The sequence below is a fragment of the Gymnodraco acuticeps genome, unplaced genomic scaffold (genome assembly GCF_902827175.1).
Source record: "Gymnodraco acuticeps unplaced genomic scaffold, fGymAcu1.1, whole genome shotgun sequence".
Taxonomy (NCBI): domain Eukaryota; kingdom Metazoa; phylum Chordata; class Actinopteri; order Perciformes; family Bathydraconidae; genus Gymnodraco; species Gymnodraco acuticeps.
This window is the reverse complement of record NW_022990652.1, coordinates 1,504,980-1,521,348: the sequence shown is the minus strand read 5'-3', so window position 1 is coordinate 1,521,348 and position 16,369 is coordinate 1,504,980. Positions and strand designations below refer to the sequence as shown.

Genomic DNA, 16,369 nt, shown 5'->3' with positions numbered 1-16,369 from the left:
CCAAAATGAGACAAAGTTGAAGCACACCACAGCTTTGTTCCAGGGGGCTGATCACCCCCTTGGCTTACTCCATTGGGATTTTAAGTGAATTAGTCAATCCTGTGCAGTTGTAACAGTGGGAAGGGGCATATGTAAAGTTACTTTGAGCGTTGGGCATTTTGGTGCTTACTTGGATTGTGTTTTTATACATTTGTAATTGCTGGTTTTAACATGTTTACTTGGTTCATTACAAATCTTCAACAGATTATGTAGCATTTCTTTTATTATGATCAATGGCGGTTAAAATAAAAAATGTCTACATTCTTTTTTTGCAATACATTTTCTACTCATTATAATCACTGAATGGGATGAAATTCCATAGAAAAGAGGAAATGTATACCCTACCTAATATTTGTGAATGCTAAACATTAAATGCTTCCTTAGACACAATGAAAACAACATGTATCACCTCAATATGTAGTTAAACCCACTCTACATCAATACATTGATGCTGATGGATGCTAATGACCTCAACCATGAAGGAGTTTAAATCATATATGCCACCTAACCTGATTGGCACCATCAACATTTAATTCCACCCTTTCTTATATTGGACAGAGATGTGATAAGCAGGGACATTAATAACATGATTCTGAATGAGGGGTCCTTTCTTGAATGGGTACTCTTGCGGTAAAACTCCTTCACCAAGGGAGCAAGTGACAGAAATAAAAAGAGAAAGGTACAATTACTGCTCGCCCAAACGGACCAATCAGGTGCCATTTGGCCCATTGTTCTCATTCCACAGGGAGAGTAATTCAGGGTTGAAAGGGCATTGATTGCACCGCTCCAAAAATCCAACTCCAAATCCATGGGAATACTACTCCAGTGAGAATGCAACAGGACTGTGAATGGACTGCTGATAGAGACGGACTGCCCCTCTGAGATCACTGCAAGTGTTCTGAAAGAGGAACTGAGGTCATTGCTATTTGCTTTCCCAGCCTTTAAAAAAAACATGCTTGGCTTTTCCTCAGTCTCTTGTCTTCCTTTAGTTCATATCTATACAAAAATAAAAGTTTGAATCATACTTTTTTTTCTCTCTTTCAGGTTCATATTTATGTTGTGCCTCTACTGCGACATGTTTACATGCTCCAATGTTCAAAAAGTGCTTTATTTTGTATCTCTCTGTCTGAAACCAGAGCCAAGTCCGCTCTGATTGGTCAGCTGGCCGGCTCTTTTGTGATTGGTCAACCGCTTAGAGATGTGTTGGAAATGTTCTGCCCCTTAGTCTATCACGTACAATGTGTTGGAGTGCTAGCCAATAGAAGCGTCAGTGTTACATAGTGATGTTACTAAGTTACGCAAATAAACAAAGGAGTCCAATGCCCATTGTGTGTGTGGAAGAGAAACTAGGGCACTTTGAGATTTTAGCCTTTGCAGACCATTTACATGCACACAAAACGCATACTAGAAATTAAAACCCAAAAAGCACAATAGGGCCTTTTTAACACTTTGACTCATTTATGTACATTCCAAAGTGCCCAATGGTATACATTCCCAACAATGAAACAATGAAAATGTAAAGAGTTAAATTCCTGAAGTGTCTTTCAAGTTTCTTCTGATGTGCTACTCTCATTGTTCAAGGAGCTATAGTAGCCTAACACAATATATGCAACGTGGAATGGAAGGGAAATCCATATCCTATTAGTTTTTCAAAACGCAGAGGTGACTACAGGGGAAAGTGTCACAGGCAGGCAGGTGAGGGGGTCAGGTTTCCATTGTGACATACCATACCGTACCATTTCTTCCTCTTCCCTCAAGACCATTGGGTCCGTGTGCACTCACGCCTTCATCCATTATGCATGGCGTTCCATTTGAACCAGCAGGCCGTAGAACAACACAGTGGGACATGGTGCAAACCATTTGTTCATACATTAACCAAATACCCACTGTAATGATACCGACTCAGCATTTTTACATTTCTACCATTTTTATATTTAATCTATGCTCGGATTTTTATATATTATGTTACAAGGAGAAACACATTTATTCCGTAATTTCCTGTATGGCCTTATTGTATTAAAAATGTTGACACAGATGTATATTCTCATTGTGGAGTAATATTTATCATTTTGGCATACACATGTCATTTTATGTAAATCAATTTCATGAGGGACTGATGCCAGGCAGGAAGAATGTGTTTTGCAACACATACAAAGCAGAGGTTATTAAAGTACAGTTTTGACATTTATTTTATTGAACATACATTTATTCTGTGTATACCTAGTCCAGCATATTTGTGTTCTAGTTATTCCTTTAGTTATTTCTTAATGAGTACAAAAGAATGATAAACATTTTTCTTTTGTCTCTGCCTGATGTAAACAAACTATACCCTTCACAGCACTGTAATAATTCCTGTATTTTATGCTCATTTTATTCCATTGTAGCTTGTTCTATTGTTTTGTATTGCTTTTTATAGACTGTGTGTCAAATATGTTTATTTGAAAAGCACTTTGAATTGCCTTGTGTTGATATCTGCAATGTTAATAAACGTGCCTTGCCTTGGATGTGAGTATTACTCGGTTCATATATATTGTTTTATTGTAGCAGCTTTTGCGACATACACACTCAAATATTAAGTTGTTAAGGTGTTTAGTAGAAGCTCAACAAAACACATATAATAGTTTGAGCATTGGTTATACCAGTTGCTGTTTTTTTCTCTTTAATATCAAACAAAAATGCATATCTTTTCAAAACATAATAAGCGGATAGGGGAAATTATGAAAGCAATTATATTTTAGCCAGTTTAACTAACCTCTCACAACAAATTTGTTTTTATTTAATATATATGTTCTGAAAACGTTCCATTATATTGAATGGGTTACTCTCAAAAGTCAGAAATAATGGTGATGGTCCAATCAAATGTAATTCACAGGTTTATTGCATCCCATCTGCTGATGACTGCATGGATTGCCAAAAGCAACTTTGCTGATATTTTTTAATCACATTATAGAAGGGTGATATTAAATAAACACTCTTGTGCTTATAAAATAAGATTGTTTAGAAATTGTGGTAAAAAAAGGAAAGAAAACACTGCACCAATGATGTGTATTTGAACGCAAATGTGTTATTTACCCCAAAATGTAAAAGAAAAAAATCACAATTTAGCCTACATATTTTACTGCAGATTTGAATATGTTTCATGCACTCTCCCCACTTTATTTAATCTGTACTGCATGGCTGCAGCTTTGCATGCATAAAATGCCTCCATGCTATGCTAAATTCTGACTCCAGGCGGTCTTTGCTTTGAAGCATACCCCAGCTGCCAAACAAAAAGACGTTTTGACTTGAATAGGATTCCAAAATTAAAGCAACATCCCATTCTCAAAATCATTATATTAATGTGTGACATAATCCTTAATGGTTCCAACCAATCAACACACTCCAGGAGCACCTACAAGTTATTAACCTACAATGACTATAACTCGCAGCAGGGCTCTCTGGAGGGGGAGGGGGCTGAAATACGATGCTTATAAATCCCCGAATTGAACTTCAGTGGCCGCCTTTGAGTCTCCTCGTGCCTACAACAGCCTGCACGCTGCGTGTCTCCTCAGATGCTGAGGGACTAGCTCAGGAAGGAGGAGGGTGGAGGAAGAGAGAGAGGAAGATTTCAGCACCGGAGCTGTCCGCGGAGAAGACTCAGTTCCTGCTCAAAGGAGACAAGCTGCTTCCGACTGTACATTTCCACAGTGGGACCTAGAAGAGGGGGAAGGAATAATAAACTGCTGTGCCATTCATCTCTCTCGGGAGGGGGGCTTCAGAATCACATTCAAGTGAAGTCTTGCCATGCTGGACGGCCAGGCTTGAGACGCAAAGGACAAAGTCTCCAGCTGAACAGCAGCCTTTTCACTCTTTACGGTGAGTCCACACAATGCCACAAGGTTACATAAGAAACCAAGCGGGACGCTACGCAAGGTCTATTTTGTGTTTTTATGAATGATGTTGTAAACTGTAGCAGGACCCGTATTTGTTGGGAAGCCTCATTACGGATGGGATGCATATGTAGGTCAGCACGAAAAAGGGGGAAAGGAGAGTTGCTTTTGTTTCATACAAATCTGCAGAAATTGTGGCAAAAATGTGGGAGTTCTTGCATGTACGTCATTGGCTGCTTTTCTTTTTCTATGACCTTATAGGAAGTTGCATCCATTCTGCAACTAATGGCACTGGCTGCATAATTCTGAATTCTCTGTAGCAGATGTAATGTACTTTCCTCCGTCCCACAGGGGAGTGCTGCCGTCCATTAAGCTCTCCATCAGTCTTTGCTCACAACCCCTTGTTGTTGCTATCTCCCAGCCCACAGAGGGCTTCACAAACCAGCCAATACGAGTCCTTGTGTGTGAGTGAGTCCTGCTCCTCACTCAGTGACGGATCCCTGCAGCCTGAGTTCTGCTTATTGTCAGACTCTCTCTGAGCGTCAAGGTTGGCACAGAATCCCTTCGCCTGGCAGCGCCTGAATGCCAACGTGATGTCTCCAGTCTAACGATGCATTGAGATTTAAATTCCTCCTCCATTCAGGCACTTTTTCCTGAATCTCACCCCCCCCCCCCCATGTACATTTACTAAGCCTTGAGCATGCTTTATTTGTGTGTGCACAGGTACAAGTGTTGAAGAGGAGGCAAGACATACCCAAGGGAGAGTTGTTGTTTCATGCACATACTGTAGAAGTGTTTATCTCGGGGCAATGATATATTTATTTGGTTTATTTAGCCCTGTTTGTCCAAGTGCACGTACATGTTGCTTTAAATGGCTGTTAATGATTCCACTCAGTGGTTATTACAGCGATCAGGGTGAACTCGTTAGTGTAATTAGTTCCAGGTCTTTGCTTCCCTGGTCCGTGGGTGAGGTCTTCAGCTAAAGGGGGATTCATTCCCATGAAAAGGCGTGCTTTGTGGTGCTCCCATTCAAAATACCTCCCCCCCCCCTCTAACGACCTCCTCTTCTGAAACAAGGAATGAAAAGGAGGGCTGGTTGGGATTCTGATCAGCACATAACAGTGACATCCAACAGCTTTGGGAAAAGGAATCATACAGTGAGAGAAACACATAGCCAGAAACAGATTAGCCTCCTTTTCATGCTTTTATGAGGTAAAATGTGTTTTAACGTAACAGTTTGTCGGACAAATGTCGTTCGTTAACGGGGTCTGTTGTCTAGTTGGGTGAATAGAATGTAATATTTCAGATTTACATGATTGTACTTGACATGTTTGGTTCTTATCTTTACTCAATGGTTCCCAGGTTGGTTATTGGATCATCCAATTACATTTTCTCCAATTAAAGCACTGGATATTTACCTTGCCATTGATCTAAACCACTCTATAGTTGAACTGCTAGCAACACTTAGGCTTCAACCTGACGACTGACTGCAAAATGTCTTGGTTTGATTTAAGCGGTCCTAAGTCATAAAGCTGGAAACCACTGATGTCCCTTTGAAAACAATTGTTGTCTCCCAAAAAAAATGTTTTTAAAGCATTTTTAAAAAATCTTACGAGGAAAACTGGCAGTGGAATTTGGGATTCCTTTGAGGTCACCCTCAATTATGTTTTTCTTTGGAGAATTTGAGCAACTTGACTGGCACTTCGAAGAGCGCAGACCAATTTTTCCAATTATTTCGACACCACATGAATGCAGCCTTGACTGCTCCATCTTGCAGTGTTGACACAAGTGCCGAATAGTTTGTGTATCTGCTTCCCTAAATCGGATTCCCTTCAGAAATGAAATGGGTTCTTCCTTGGCTCATAATACACCCTTCCTCCAAGTTTCATTAAAATGGAGCGGGACGTTTTTTCCGTAATCATGCTGACGGCCATCAGACAAACCGAGTCGGAAACATAACCTTCTTGTTGGAGGTAATGATAATTATAAGGTTCACCTTTAAAGGTTAAGTCATTCTAGCTAACGTGCTAAACGGGGCAGTCTTAATAACTTTGAGCAACATATTAAAGCATTACCCTTTTTGGCACCTGGACAGCACAATATATTACTGGGGAAAAAAAAGTGGACTATTTTTCCGTAGACTGATAAATGGCTGTTGTATAAGCCCCTGCAGATCTCAATAACCTCCCCATGGTGACACTTGGGCAGCGAAGCACTGAATACTAATAAAGACCTTAAGGTATCCCTGTTGGCCTCTAATACACTGCTTGCGGAAGAAAATGGATTCCAATTCAAACCAAATTCCTTGTTAAGCATATTATAATCAGCTTTTTCCACCGGCATGTGTGACAAAAATAGATCCACCAACATTTCTTGGGTGCATAACATTCACAAAATAACTATGGGTTGGAATTAGGAGCTTCGCAAATGCGATAACTATGGACCAGTGATGCCTTTGTTGTTGTCCCGACGTGGTCTGATAGTGTTAAATTAATGAGTAAAGTGCAGACTAGCTTCAACAGGATAACTCAGAGTAGCAGAAACAAAATCACAAGGATTTGAGGAGCACTTTGGTGCCACCTCCCTTTGAAATAATCAATATTTAATTAAAACCAAGATACTCCTGAGAGCTACATCATCTGAGAGCTTGTTACAGTCAATTGTTGACGTAAATCACATATACAGTTTCTGGAAGAGTATATAGAGTGTCAGAGAAAATGGGGACATAAAATGAAAGATATACTTGGAATATGGATGAAAACAGGAGAATACCGGATCTGAGACACAAAGGCGATGCAATACCGGCAGCTTGAGAATATTCTATCACAGTGCTGCATGACAGAATAACATTTCCTCTGCCATATGTCAGGTTCAGCCTCAAGGAGTGGCCCAGATTCTCTTCCACTCGTCCAGATCTTTTTTTATCCAGAGGCATTTAAATCATTCAGACGGGTCCAGAAGGGAAAACAGAGCAGCACATGTAGCTGCTCCTGCAGGAGTCTACTGAACGCCAAGCCTGAGGGACTTTTTATGCCATCCTTTCCCTCAAATGTAATATCAAAAGTGATTTTGGGTGACTGCTAAGCCTGAGCGGCATCATTTTTTCAAATCATTTATAACAACTTCACTTCGATCATTTCTGTTTAAAAAGATTTAAAAACACAGAAGTAGCTCCGGATATATTCATGTCAATGAAGAAAAAACATGAGAAAAGGAGAGAATTTGGATACATTATTGAAACATTTAATTTGTGGTTTAGAAAAGAAAATGAAGTCTGTAATAATCCTTTGTTGCACAGGAAATGTGTGTGTGCAAACAGGCCAGGGTTGATTCAGGAAGTTGGCAGTGTTGGCCAACTTATTTAAAATATGTTAGCAATCTTTGCAAATGACTGTTTTAATAACTCCAGTAATGAGTTAAATTACTCTTCATTTTTATTATGGTTTACTTCATCACATATTCAGTATGCGTCGGAAAAAAAGGCAGAATAAATTGTCAAATGTAGTCCTAAAGTTAGCTTAGCAGCACTGTAAAGTCTCCTGCTAACAATATAGCATCCTCATCCGTTTTTTCCTAACACAATGATGATGGTTTTCCGTACTTATTATTTGCCATCTGTTATAAATTACTTTTCACAATGCATAATGGGATGCTTTGAGTCCGCTAAATTAGGATATGATTATTCAGGAATTTTGGACATAGCGTAAATAGTAGGCTACAACAACTTTAACCTTAGCGGGAGTTGTTTGCTCCCTGTGCTAAGTGTATGTCAGCTGACTGAAAAACACTCTGATACAACTCAATTGTCAAAAATATAGAGCATAATTTACACCAGTAGCTGTAATGGACTTTCTTGACCTCTTTATCATATTTTTAGCATTGTCAGATTTCAGCGATTAACAACAAAAATAGGATAGTAACAAACCATTGGATTCACATGGATATACATGCGTGTGTTTATTCTGTAGATACTCACTCAAGTGCTGTCATGCATGGAGAACAAACCATCACATATCTCTCTAGTGAGTATAAAGAGCACGCAGGCGTTGAGCTACACAAATCTTGCTGTGGGTTTGGCAGGAAAGAGGTTGATGGGTTTGACAGCCCTGTGGTCAGAAGCTTTCCAATCTCAGACTTGTGAGGCAACCAATTCACAGGTTGCTCAGCACTGTCTAATAAACTGAGGTATCAAAGCCATGCAGGCACTGACCCATTTGTGTCAGAATAGACCTGTACTCTGAGAGGAAAAACAAAATGAGACCCTTATTTAACATTTATGAGTTAACCTGAAAATGACAAGGTCTTCTGCATGCTCAGCAGTTTCCTTATCCAGTATTGTTTGAAGAAAATATATTTGTGACAGGTACATTACCTAGCATCCCGTCTTCCGCTTTCCTTTGAACACACAAGAGTGAACATTTCCGTTATTGAATTATTGTGAAAAAACAATAGTTATTAATAATGCAGGAAAATAGACACCATTGTCTACTCTTATCATTTTTTTATGTACGTCTGTATTGTTTGTTAGTTGAGGGAGAGGTTTTTACTTAGAGTTATGACTTCCTTTCAAAAGGATATATACGGTATCTGTGCCATTTATTACCGCCATTGATTTGATAGAGTGTACTAAGGCCTTGGGATTTAATAGCACTTAGTTTATTATTATTGTTTTGTTTTTTCTCGCTTGTGTTTATGATTATGAAGTCTGTTCACTTTGATAGCCATTAAAGAGCAATTTCTTTATCATCCCTTTTAAAATGACACGGCCCATTATCTGCACTGCTCAGTGTTTGAGCATCCAACTGTGGTTGCAGCATCTGAGCATTATATCAACCATACAGTATAAGTTATGTCATTCTGCCCTCAAGCATGCAAAAGCCTTATAACGTGCTTATTTGCTTGGGTTCTTGTGAAAGAGGCTGCAGTTTACAAGTTGGCATTTCTGGCATCCAAAGGCTGCTGCTGTCTCATTTATGTGCCAGCGATGCCCTGAGCCAGAGTGGGAAGGTCACTTCAGTGGATAATTATGTCCATAACAGCAAGTCTGCCATCCTGTATTGCTTTCAGTGCATGTATCAGATGTTTGGATACTTCAGCTAAGAGATCTTTGTATATTAAAGAGATGTAAACAATATACAAGCTTATGTTGTCTTAAAGGTTGCTTTTCCTCAATCTTAGAGGTATGGCTGTTGGGATTGGGATTTCAGTCAGTCGACCACATTTATGCAGATCAATTAAGAACTCAATAGATTGCCATCCAGTGATGCTACGATATTCATAGATCCTAGACTGAATCCCACAAAAATTTGAATTTTCCCTACCAACATTTAGTTGACAATTGGGGTTTCACCAGCTCCTGGACGGATTGCCATGAGGCTTTTTACATGTCAGTGATTAATCGTGACTTTGGCTACATCTCACTTCGGTTAAATGCAATCCTTGCGTCCCTCACTTGCGTCGTTTCCGTCTAACCCCCTAATCCCACCAGGAGCGTCTGCGCTGCGGCTGCGGCGTTTTTAGCGATCGCGGCCACTCTAGTCAATGGGTGCTATTCCACCAGACCCGCTGCGCTGCGCCGCGCCTCGAAGCGTCCCAGAAGCTCCTCGCCGCAAGGAATTTTTAAAATATAGGATGAATCCTATTTTTTACGTGGCGCAGCGCAGCGCAGGCAGGAAGTGGAACGTTCATCCAACAACTGCGAGGCTGCACACACGACGCTCCGCTTCCACAACGTTTTGAAACGCGCTTGGTGGGTTATGACGCAGGAGGAGGTCGCAGCGCAGTGCAGCGGCTTCCGGTGGGATCAGGGGGTTAGTCCCTCCCACCAGGGAAGCAGGGAGAGACGCAAGGAAACCACGAGAAGGGAGAAGAAGCAGGGAAATTAGTTTTAAGAGCAATGGGACGTCCTCTTCCGGAGCGTCCGTTTGTGATGATTGCCGCACAGCTGATCGTCTGACAGCAGCCAGCTCTGTCCCCCTTATTTTCACAAACACCCCAGCCTCTGTTAGTACATATTTACTGACATAAACATCTGTATCATCTGTTGTAGACCCAAATAAATAAAAATAAAATAAGAACTCATTCTCAAAAAAGATAAACGCCATTCTTAAAATTGATAAACGAACGTTTGATTAATATTGATTTGAGTGCACAAAAGAAATAATATAATTGTGAGAAGAAAAAGTGATATGTTATCTATCAAAACCCAGTTAGATTAACATTCATTGGATTGCACACTTTGTTTGTGTGGATATAGCAAATTAACATTTTAAATAGTACTTAAAGGTGGGGTAGGTAAGTTTAAGAAACCGGCTCGAGATACACTTTTTGTTATATTCCATGGAATGCTCTTAACATCCTGATAGCAATGAATATCTGAAGTGCTTTGACAAAAAATACATGAAAAAATGGTACTGTAAAAAGCACGACCAATCATCTGAGCCGGCCCGGCTAAAATAACTGGATGGCCTACCTGCCTGTCAGCCTTCCATCTGTGCACAAACTTATCTCATGCACTCATTGGTCATGTGCGCGTTCGTGTGTGTTGGAGGAGGGACTCTGTAAGGAAGTGGCAGATTTCTTCCGGCTGTATATTTCCAAATTCTAGCGCACTCGTCCTGGTTTCTCCAAAATTACCTACCCCACCTTCAATGACTGACTGAATGGAAATGACAATAAATGAAAATGTGAAACGAAAAAGCGATCATGAAAAATGTTTCCAATAAATGAATAAAATGATTTTTGACCACTTTGTTGTTCAGATATATCACATATTTGTAACTAAATGATACATGAATTGAAACAAAACACGGTATAAACTGAGGAGTGACTCCCGTGAGGTTCATGTGTTTTCTTCACTCCGCTGAGAAACTGCTCTCATGTTAAGAAGCTGCATCGTCCAATCAGTCAGCGATACACGGTAAGGGGGCGGGGCGAGTGTCTGAGGATTTCACCGGAGGATGGTCTGGTAGTTCCTCGATTATCGCTCCTCCGTTATCGCTCCTTGCTCCTCGATCCTCAAATAAGGGCAGTGGGACACTACTCAAGATAGCGCAGACAAATCAACTTCCGGTGATACCAAGGACCGAGGACCGAGGAAATTAAAGTAAGAGAAGTGAGAAGCAGCCCCAATGAGGACAGAATGTTTTTGGGATGTTCACAAAGATGTAAAACTCCAAGCAATTAAGTACAAGATTTGAGAAAAAAACCCAGAAACATATATTATGTCTCTGTGTGTCTTTTCATCTTCTGTTTTGTTGATGTGCTATGTTTTTCAAGAGTAAGTGGAGCAGAGTGGACCCAAATGCAGGACACAGAAGCACCTATACCTTATTCAAGGCTACATTTGAAATAGCAAGGCCAGAACAGAACAGAACTTACCTTCATTACAAACAGCATCATACAAGGATCTGCTAGAGGCCAACAGAAAAGCAGGACGAGCATGATGAGGGGATAGAGGGCAGGTTTGTAGGAGGTCATGTGATTGAAGGGCTGATGTGGACAGGTGAAACTAATAAGGCCAGGACAGACAATTAAACAGGAGAGAAAACACAGGAATAAAACAAGAAACACACAAACCAAGATCATGAAAATGCTAAATGGATATAGAGGAGGAGATCAGCGTTGGACAAAAAGTGATAATTTAACCGAGAATGGTAAAAACCTCCAGTTACAAGCCACAACATAACTGCTAAGCTATGCCCTGCAATGATTGCCTTCCTCAATGACGACCACTTAATTTAAAAGGTCAGTCACTAGGTACAAAGCCCTCCTGCTGTCTAATAAATGACAGCAACATGCTGAGAATAATACAGGATTAAAATACACAGGGGCCTATGGAATAGTGGATAGGTTGTTACCATAACTGCAGGAATGACAATCAGCTCAGTGAGTTCAGCATAGATGAGTTTATGGCTGAAAGGTTCTGTTCCATCATTTTAATGCAGGAGTAGTTTGGATTGGTTTTGGTATAACAGAGAAAAGAGCTTAGGAAAATATGTTTCATCATGTCATCTGTCACTTTAAAAAAAAGTACAGAATCCGAACGTACTGTATTTATCTCCTTCTGTGTTTTGAAAAATATGTAACATAGTGCGCTTATAAAAAGAAAGCTATTTCTGTCTTTCAGTCTTTTTTGTTTTGTTTGATGGCTTGTAACTAAAGGTTTTGCATCATCATCTGTCCATTTTTGACTTTTTATCCAACTCTGAGGACCTTTTCGATTTAAATTGTGCACAATACAGTACATAAACAACACACTTGAGTGATTTTAATAGGCACGTTGGCAGTTTAAAGTATACTTGATGCAGTCAATTATCGAGTGTGACACACAAATACATTGTTAAAACAAGTCTGGGACACAGTTAAGGAGGGCCCATTATGCTTTTGGGGGTTTTCCCTTTCTTGTAGTGTGTTAAATATTTGTGTGCATGTTAATGGTCTGCAACGGCTAAAATCTCAAAGAATATATAAGGGAGTTTCTCTTCTGCAGGAGTGCTATGCTTTAACTGACTTGACCTTTGATCTCCCTTCAGAGAGATGCCAGCCTAAACAGATTTCTGATGCAGGAATCAATAAAGTAGATAACTTTGTCTAGTTTTTGACTGCATGAAAGCAAACCAAAATAGAACAAAGACACCAAGAAGCGTTTGATAGTGGCTATTTATATACACTGATAATGTCATCTTACTGTTTGTAACCCTGGATGTTCTTTTTGTATTGTCTAAATGCATGAAACCTGAGACAGTGCGGCTGGTGTTGAGGTCTGTGCGATTGCAAATGATTGTTGTAGCTTCTACAGTTTATAAAGCACCTGGAGTCCACCAGCAGCCTGATAACATATTAGAGCAAGAGAGAGGGTATGGACTCCCATTTCACTGCAAATAAATGCGATTGAATTTCACACAAGCACTTACGTGGAGTGCGGATGGATGGAATTGCGTTTGAGAGCAAAGACACATGTCTCATGAGTACCGTGTAATCTACTTGAATCCACGAGGCGCCTTTTTGCAATAATGGAATTTACGTGTGGGTCTCACTTTAGTGAAAAATAGTCAGTTTCAGCATTCTTCCGTACACAATATACAGCGTATGACTCACCTAGGAGTTATGCAATCAATTTCTGACAAATCCAGGAGTTTTGCAGATTCAAGGTCAATGACCAAAGAAAATAGTCTTGCCACAAACAAGATCAATAACACTGGGAAAATTGTCATTATTTGCGATAAAGACGAATGCCCAGCAGTCTAAAGATAACCAGCAAAACTCATTGAAAACCTGAATAGATAGTGAAGTTCATGTTCTCCTCTGAGATCGATAAAGTTGATCTTATCTTCTATCTTATCCAGACTAGATTGCTTTCAGTCAACAGTTAGCATTGACGAAAAGGTGATATTGATCAAAACACAGATTTTTGACTATTTAAAAGGACCACATATACACGCACACACAACCACCGTTAATTCTCTATTATTTGAACTCAAGAGCAAAATATGGACTCCAACCAATGTAGGAACATTGGGTTTTGGAAATTGGATGGTAAACAGAGGAATAGAAATTGCCTGAAAAAAGCACATGTGTGGATGAAATACTGGGGCTTATAGAAATGTTGGACATTTCCATTTACAGTGCTCTGAACATCGGTTTTAAAAAACTCTTTAGAGTAAGGTATACCAACAAAAATAATAGGACAACAGTTGAGGAAATACACAACTGAACAACTGTGTAGAATATATATTTCTTGTTACATTGCTCTCAGACCTTCAAAAGGGTTTTTATGGCGTTTTTTGATTCCTTAGATTTGTTAACAACTATTATCGACTGCTCCTCAGATGCAAGACATCCTTCACGTGATGCGTTGATGACGGCCACAAGCACATTAAACCAAAGTATAGATTTCCACATCAATGTGTACGCTATCCCTTACTCCCAAGTAAGAAAAGGAGCCTTTGAACGTGAAGGCAACATTTGCTGTTTTCTCAAACATCTGCTACCACAGCAAGGGCCCCATCTGGGATTGAAAATCTTGTGGTGGTTTAGATACAAATCTGCAATCTAGGGCGTTTTGCTGTGAGCGGAACGACCTATTCCGTTTTTAGTTTACACATTTTTAGATTTGTTACTAGAATCATTCAAGCAAAAACCATAATCTCAGTCAATATCTTCATGGATATTGAACCGTGAAATACTGGCACAGAAATGTGGGAACAGGAGCAGATGGGGAAGGTTTATTGGTAATCAGGAGAGGACTTTAGGGGCAGTGTTGCTGAAAGGAAGAGATTTGAAAGAGGCCTTGCTGTTCAGCGAGTACGGAAAAGAGAAAATATATTCATAGGTTCAAAACATCATCTCTGTTTCCCATATTGTCTTCCCTTTACGAGAGAGTTATTTGGTTTGTTTACCATACTTCCAATCATGTGCCTCTAGCAGCTCTTTGTAAAGTAGGGACTAATAAAGGACATCCATGTTTGTATGCACTTTTTATGACCGTGTATACATTGAGCTATGTGGTAGCTGTGCCAGTGTATATGTAATGGAACACAAGGTTATATTGAATCCCTGAACCTATATCAGCACTCAATTACGATGATGGAAAGGGTCTCGATTCGTTTTTTCACTGTGATTTTTTTACTGGTTTAAAGTGGGTGTACATCAATTGGCAAAATGTGATCTAACGTACTTCCATGAACCAATCACAACGTAGCAATAGTTTAATCGCCATGACAGCTGTGGGCTTGTGTTCTCATGTTGCCAGGACTGTCAACTGAATCTGATCAAACCACGCCTGCACAATCGTGATGAAGCAGAAGTTATCAGAGGCTTTAAACTTGGATATCAACTGTACAATTGTGAGTCACTCTTGCAGTGAATTATAAATGCAGCGCACTTGTGTAACGGTTCTCTGTCTCTTTCTCTCTCCATCTGTCTGTAGCCATGGGAGTGCTCATGTCAAAGAAGCAGCAGGTGGAGAAGGTGCAGAAATGCAACGCTGTGGTCTTTGCCTTCCAGTCGGGCATTAAGGACCGCCCTGCCCCCGCCAAAAATTCGGACGACGAAGAAGAGGAAGGCGAAGCCAAAGCAAAACCTTCGGCCAATGCTGATGACAAGACCACAGAGGAGGCGGAGCCAGAGGACACGGACAATAACCCAGGTCCGTCCACCTTGCAGCCGGCCAAGGACGACTGTAAGGTCAACCAGGAGTCTTGGTCCAGGTTACGGGACGGGAAAGGAGTGGAACCGGAAGATCTCGACAAGACCCATCAGCTCACGCCACCTGCTTTCGTTCGGCCCAAAAGGGAAGCCGATGACGACCAGCCCGTAGAGGTGGAGCTGAAAAAGAAAGAGCAGGTAATATCTGAGCTTAAAGGTCCCCTATTATACTGTTTTTCATCAATATATTAAAGGTCTCGCAGATCATGCATTGTAGCATCCCATAAACCCCTCTGTTTCAGCCCTGTTTCAAAAGTGCTGATTCTCTGTCTGTTACTTTAGATGAAAATAAGGAGCCCCTCCCCACGCCCCTCTGTGAGATATTTGGTTAAAAAACCCACAATGGTGCTCTAGGAGGAGATTCAGGTGATAAGGTGGGGGGGGGGGGGGTACCTTGGTTGGTGATTGGCTAATGGTTACACAAGCCAAAACATCGTTATGACATCATAAAGTGGGCAAAATCAGATCAGCTCATTTTCAGACCGATTTTTATTTTTTTTCCTGATACTTTCAGAATCTCTTATAGTGGAAACATAATAGGTGACCTTTAAATAGGGACGTGGGTAATCATAGCCAGGATGTTATTTAAGGTATATATCACATAATACCTTTTACCTTACCAAAACAGACACTATAAATCCCCAAATCCTGGGATTAAAGAGACAGAATCTCCATGGCAACAGCAGAGCGTTTTCTCTTCCTTCTTTCAGGTTAGGCATTATGATAAAGATGGCTGTAAAGGGACTCTTTATCTAAACACCCTTGTTGAAGGTGAGAAAGCATTAGTATAATGTTTTTATTTTCTGTTAAGCCTTTCATTTGTTATTTACGGGTTGTGCATGAGGGCTCTTCACAGCGAGCTTCCTGTGGGAGGGATGCGCCGGCTGCCTCAGAGAGGTGACCTTATCCTGTGCGGCGCTTACTAACAGGGTATGGAGTTCATAGGAGGAACGACTCCATTAGGTTTCTGTATTTTGCAAAGAGTGAACACTGCCTGCTGAATACTCACTGTACTTCCGATGTTGCACTTTAGGTACAAACATAGAAAGGTCCACAGAACCCCCCAAAAATAATAATAGATATGTACTTGGGAGTTTCGAACGAGCTGAAATGTAATGTAAAATGATGTGTAGACCACAGTAAGTAAATGAATATGGATGGTTATGTTATTCTCTTCCTCTTGGTGGGTGGATGTTTCTGTTATAGCAAAACTAAAACCTAAAAAAGCTAAATAAATTGGTTTGAAATTGTTT

At 40.3% G+C, this 16,369-nt stretch overlaps 1 protein-coding gene across 1 annotated transcript in view; it reads left to right on the top strand.

Moving 5' to 3' along the window:
* The first annotated feature begins 3,524 nt into the window (after positions 1–3,524).
* The window catches only part of phf24 (PHD finger protein 24), a 31,682-nt gene continuing 18,837 nt past the window's right edge, over positions 3,525–16,369 (top strand). The window contains exons 1-2 of the mRNA XM_034229521.1: positions 3,525–3,894; positions 14,839–15,254. Coding sequence (XP_034085412.1) covers positions 14,841–15,254 — 414 coding nt within the window. The 5' untranslated portion in view covers positions 3,525–3,894; positions 14,839–14,840. The remainder of the gene's footprint in view (positions 3,895–14,838; positions 15,255–16,369) is intronic.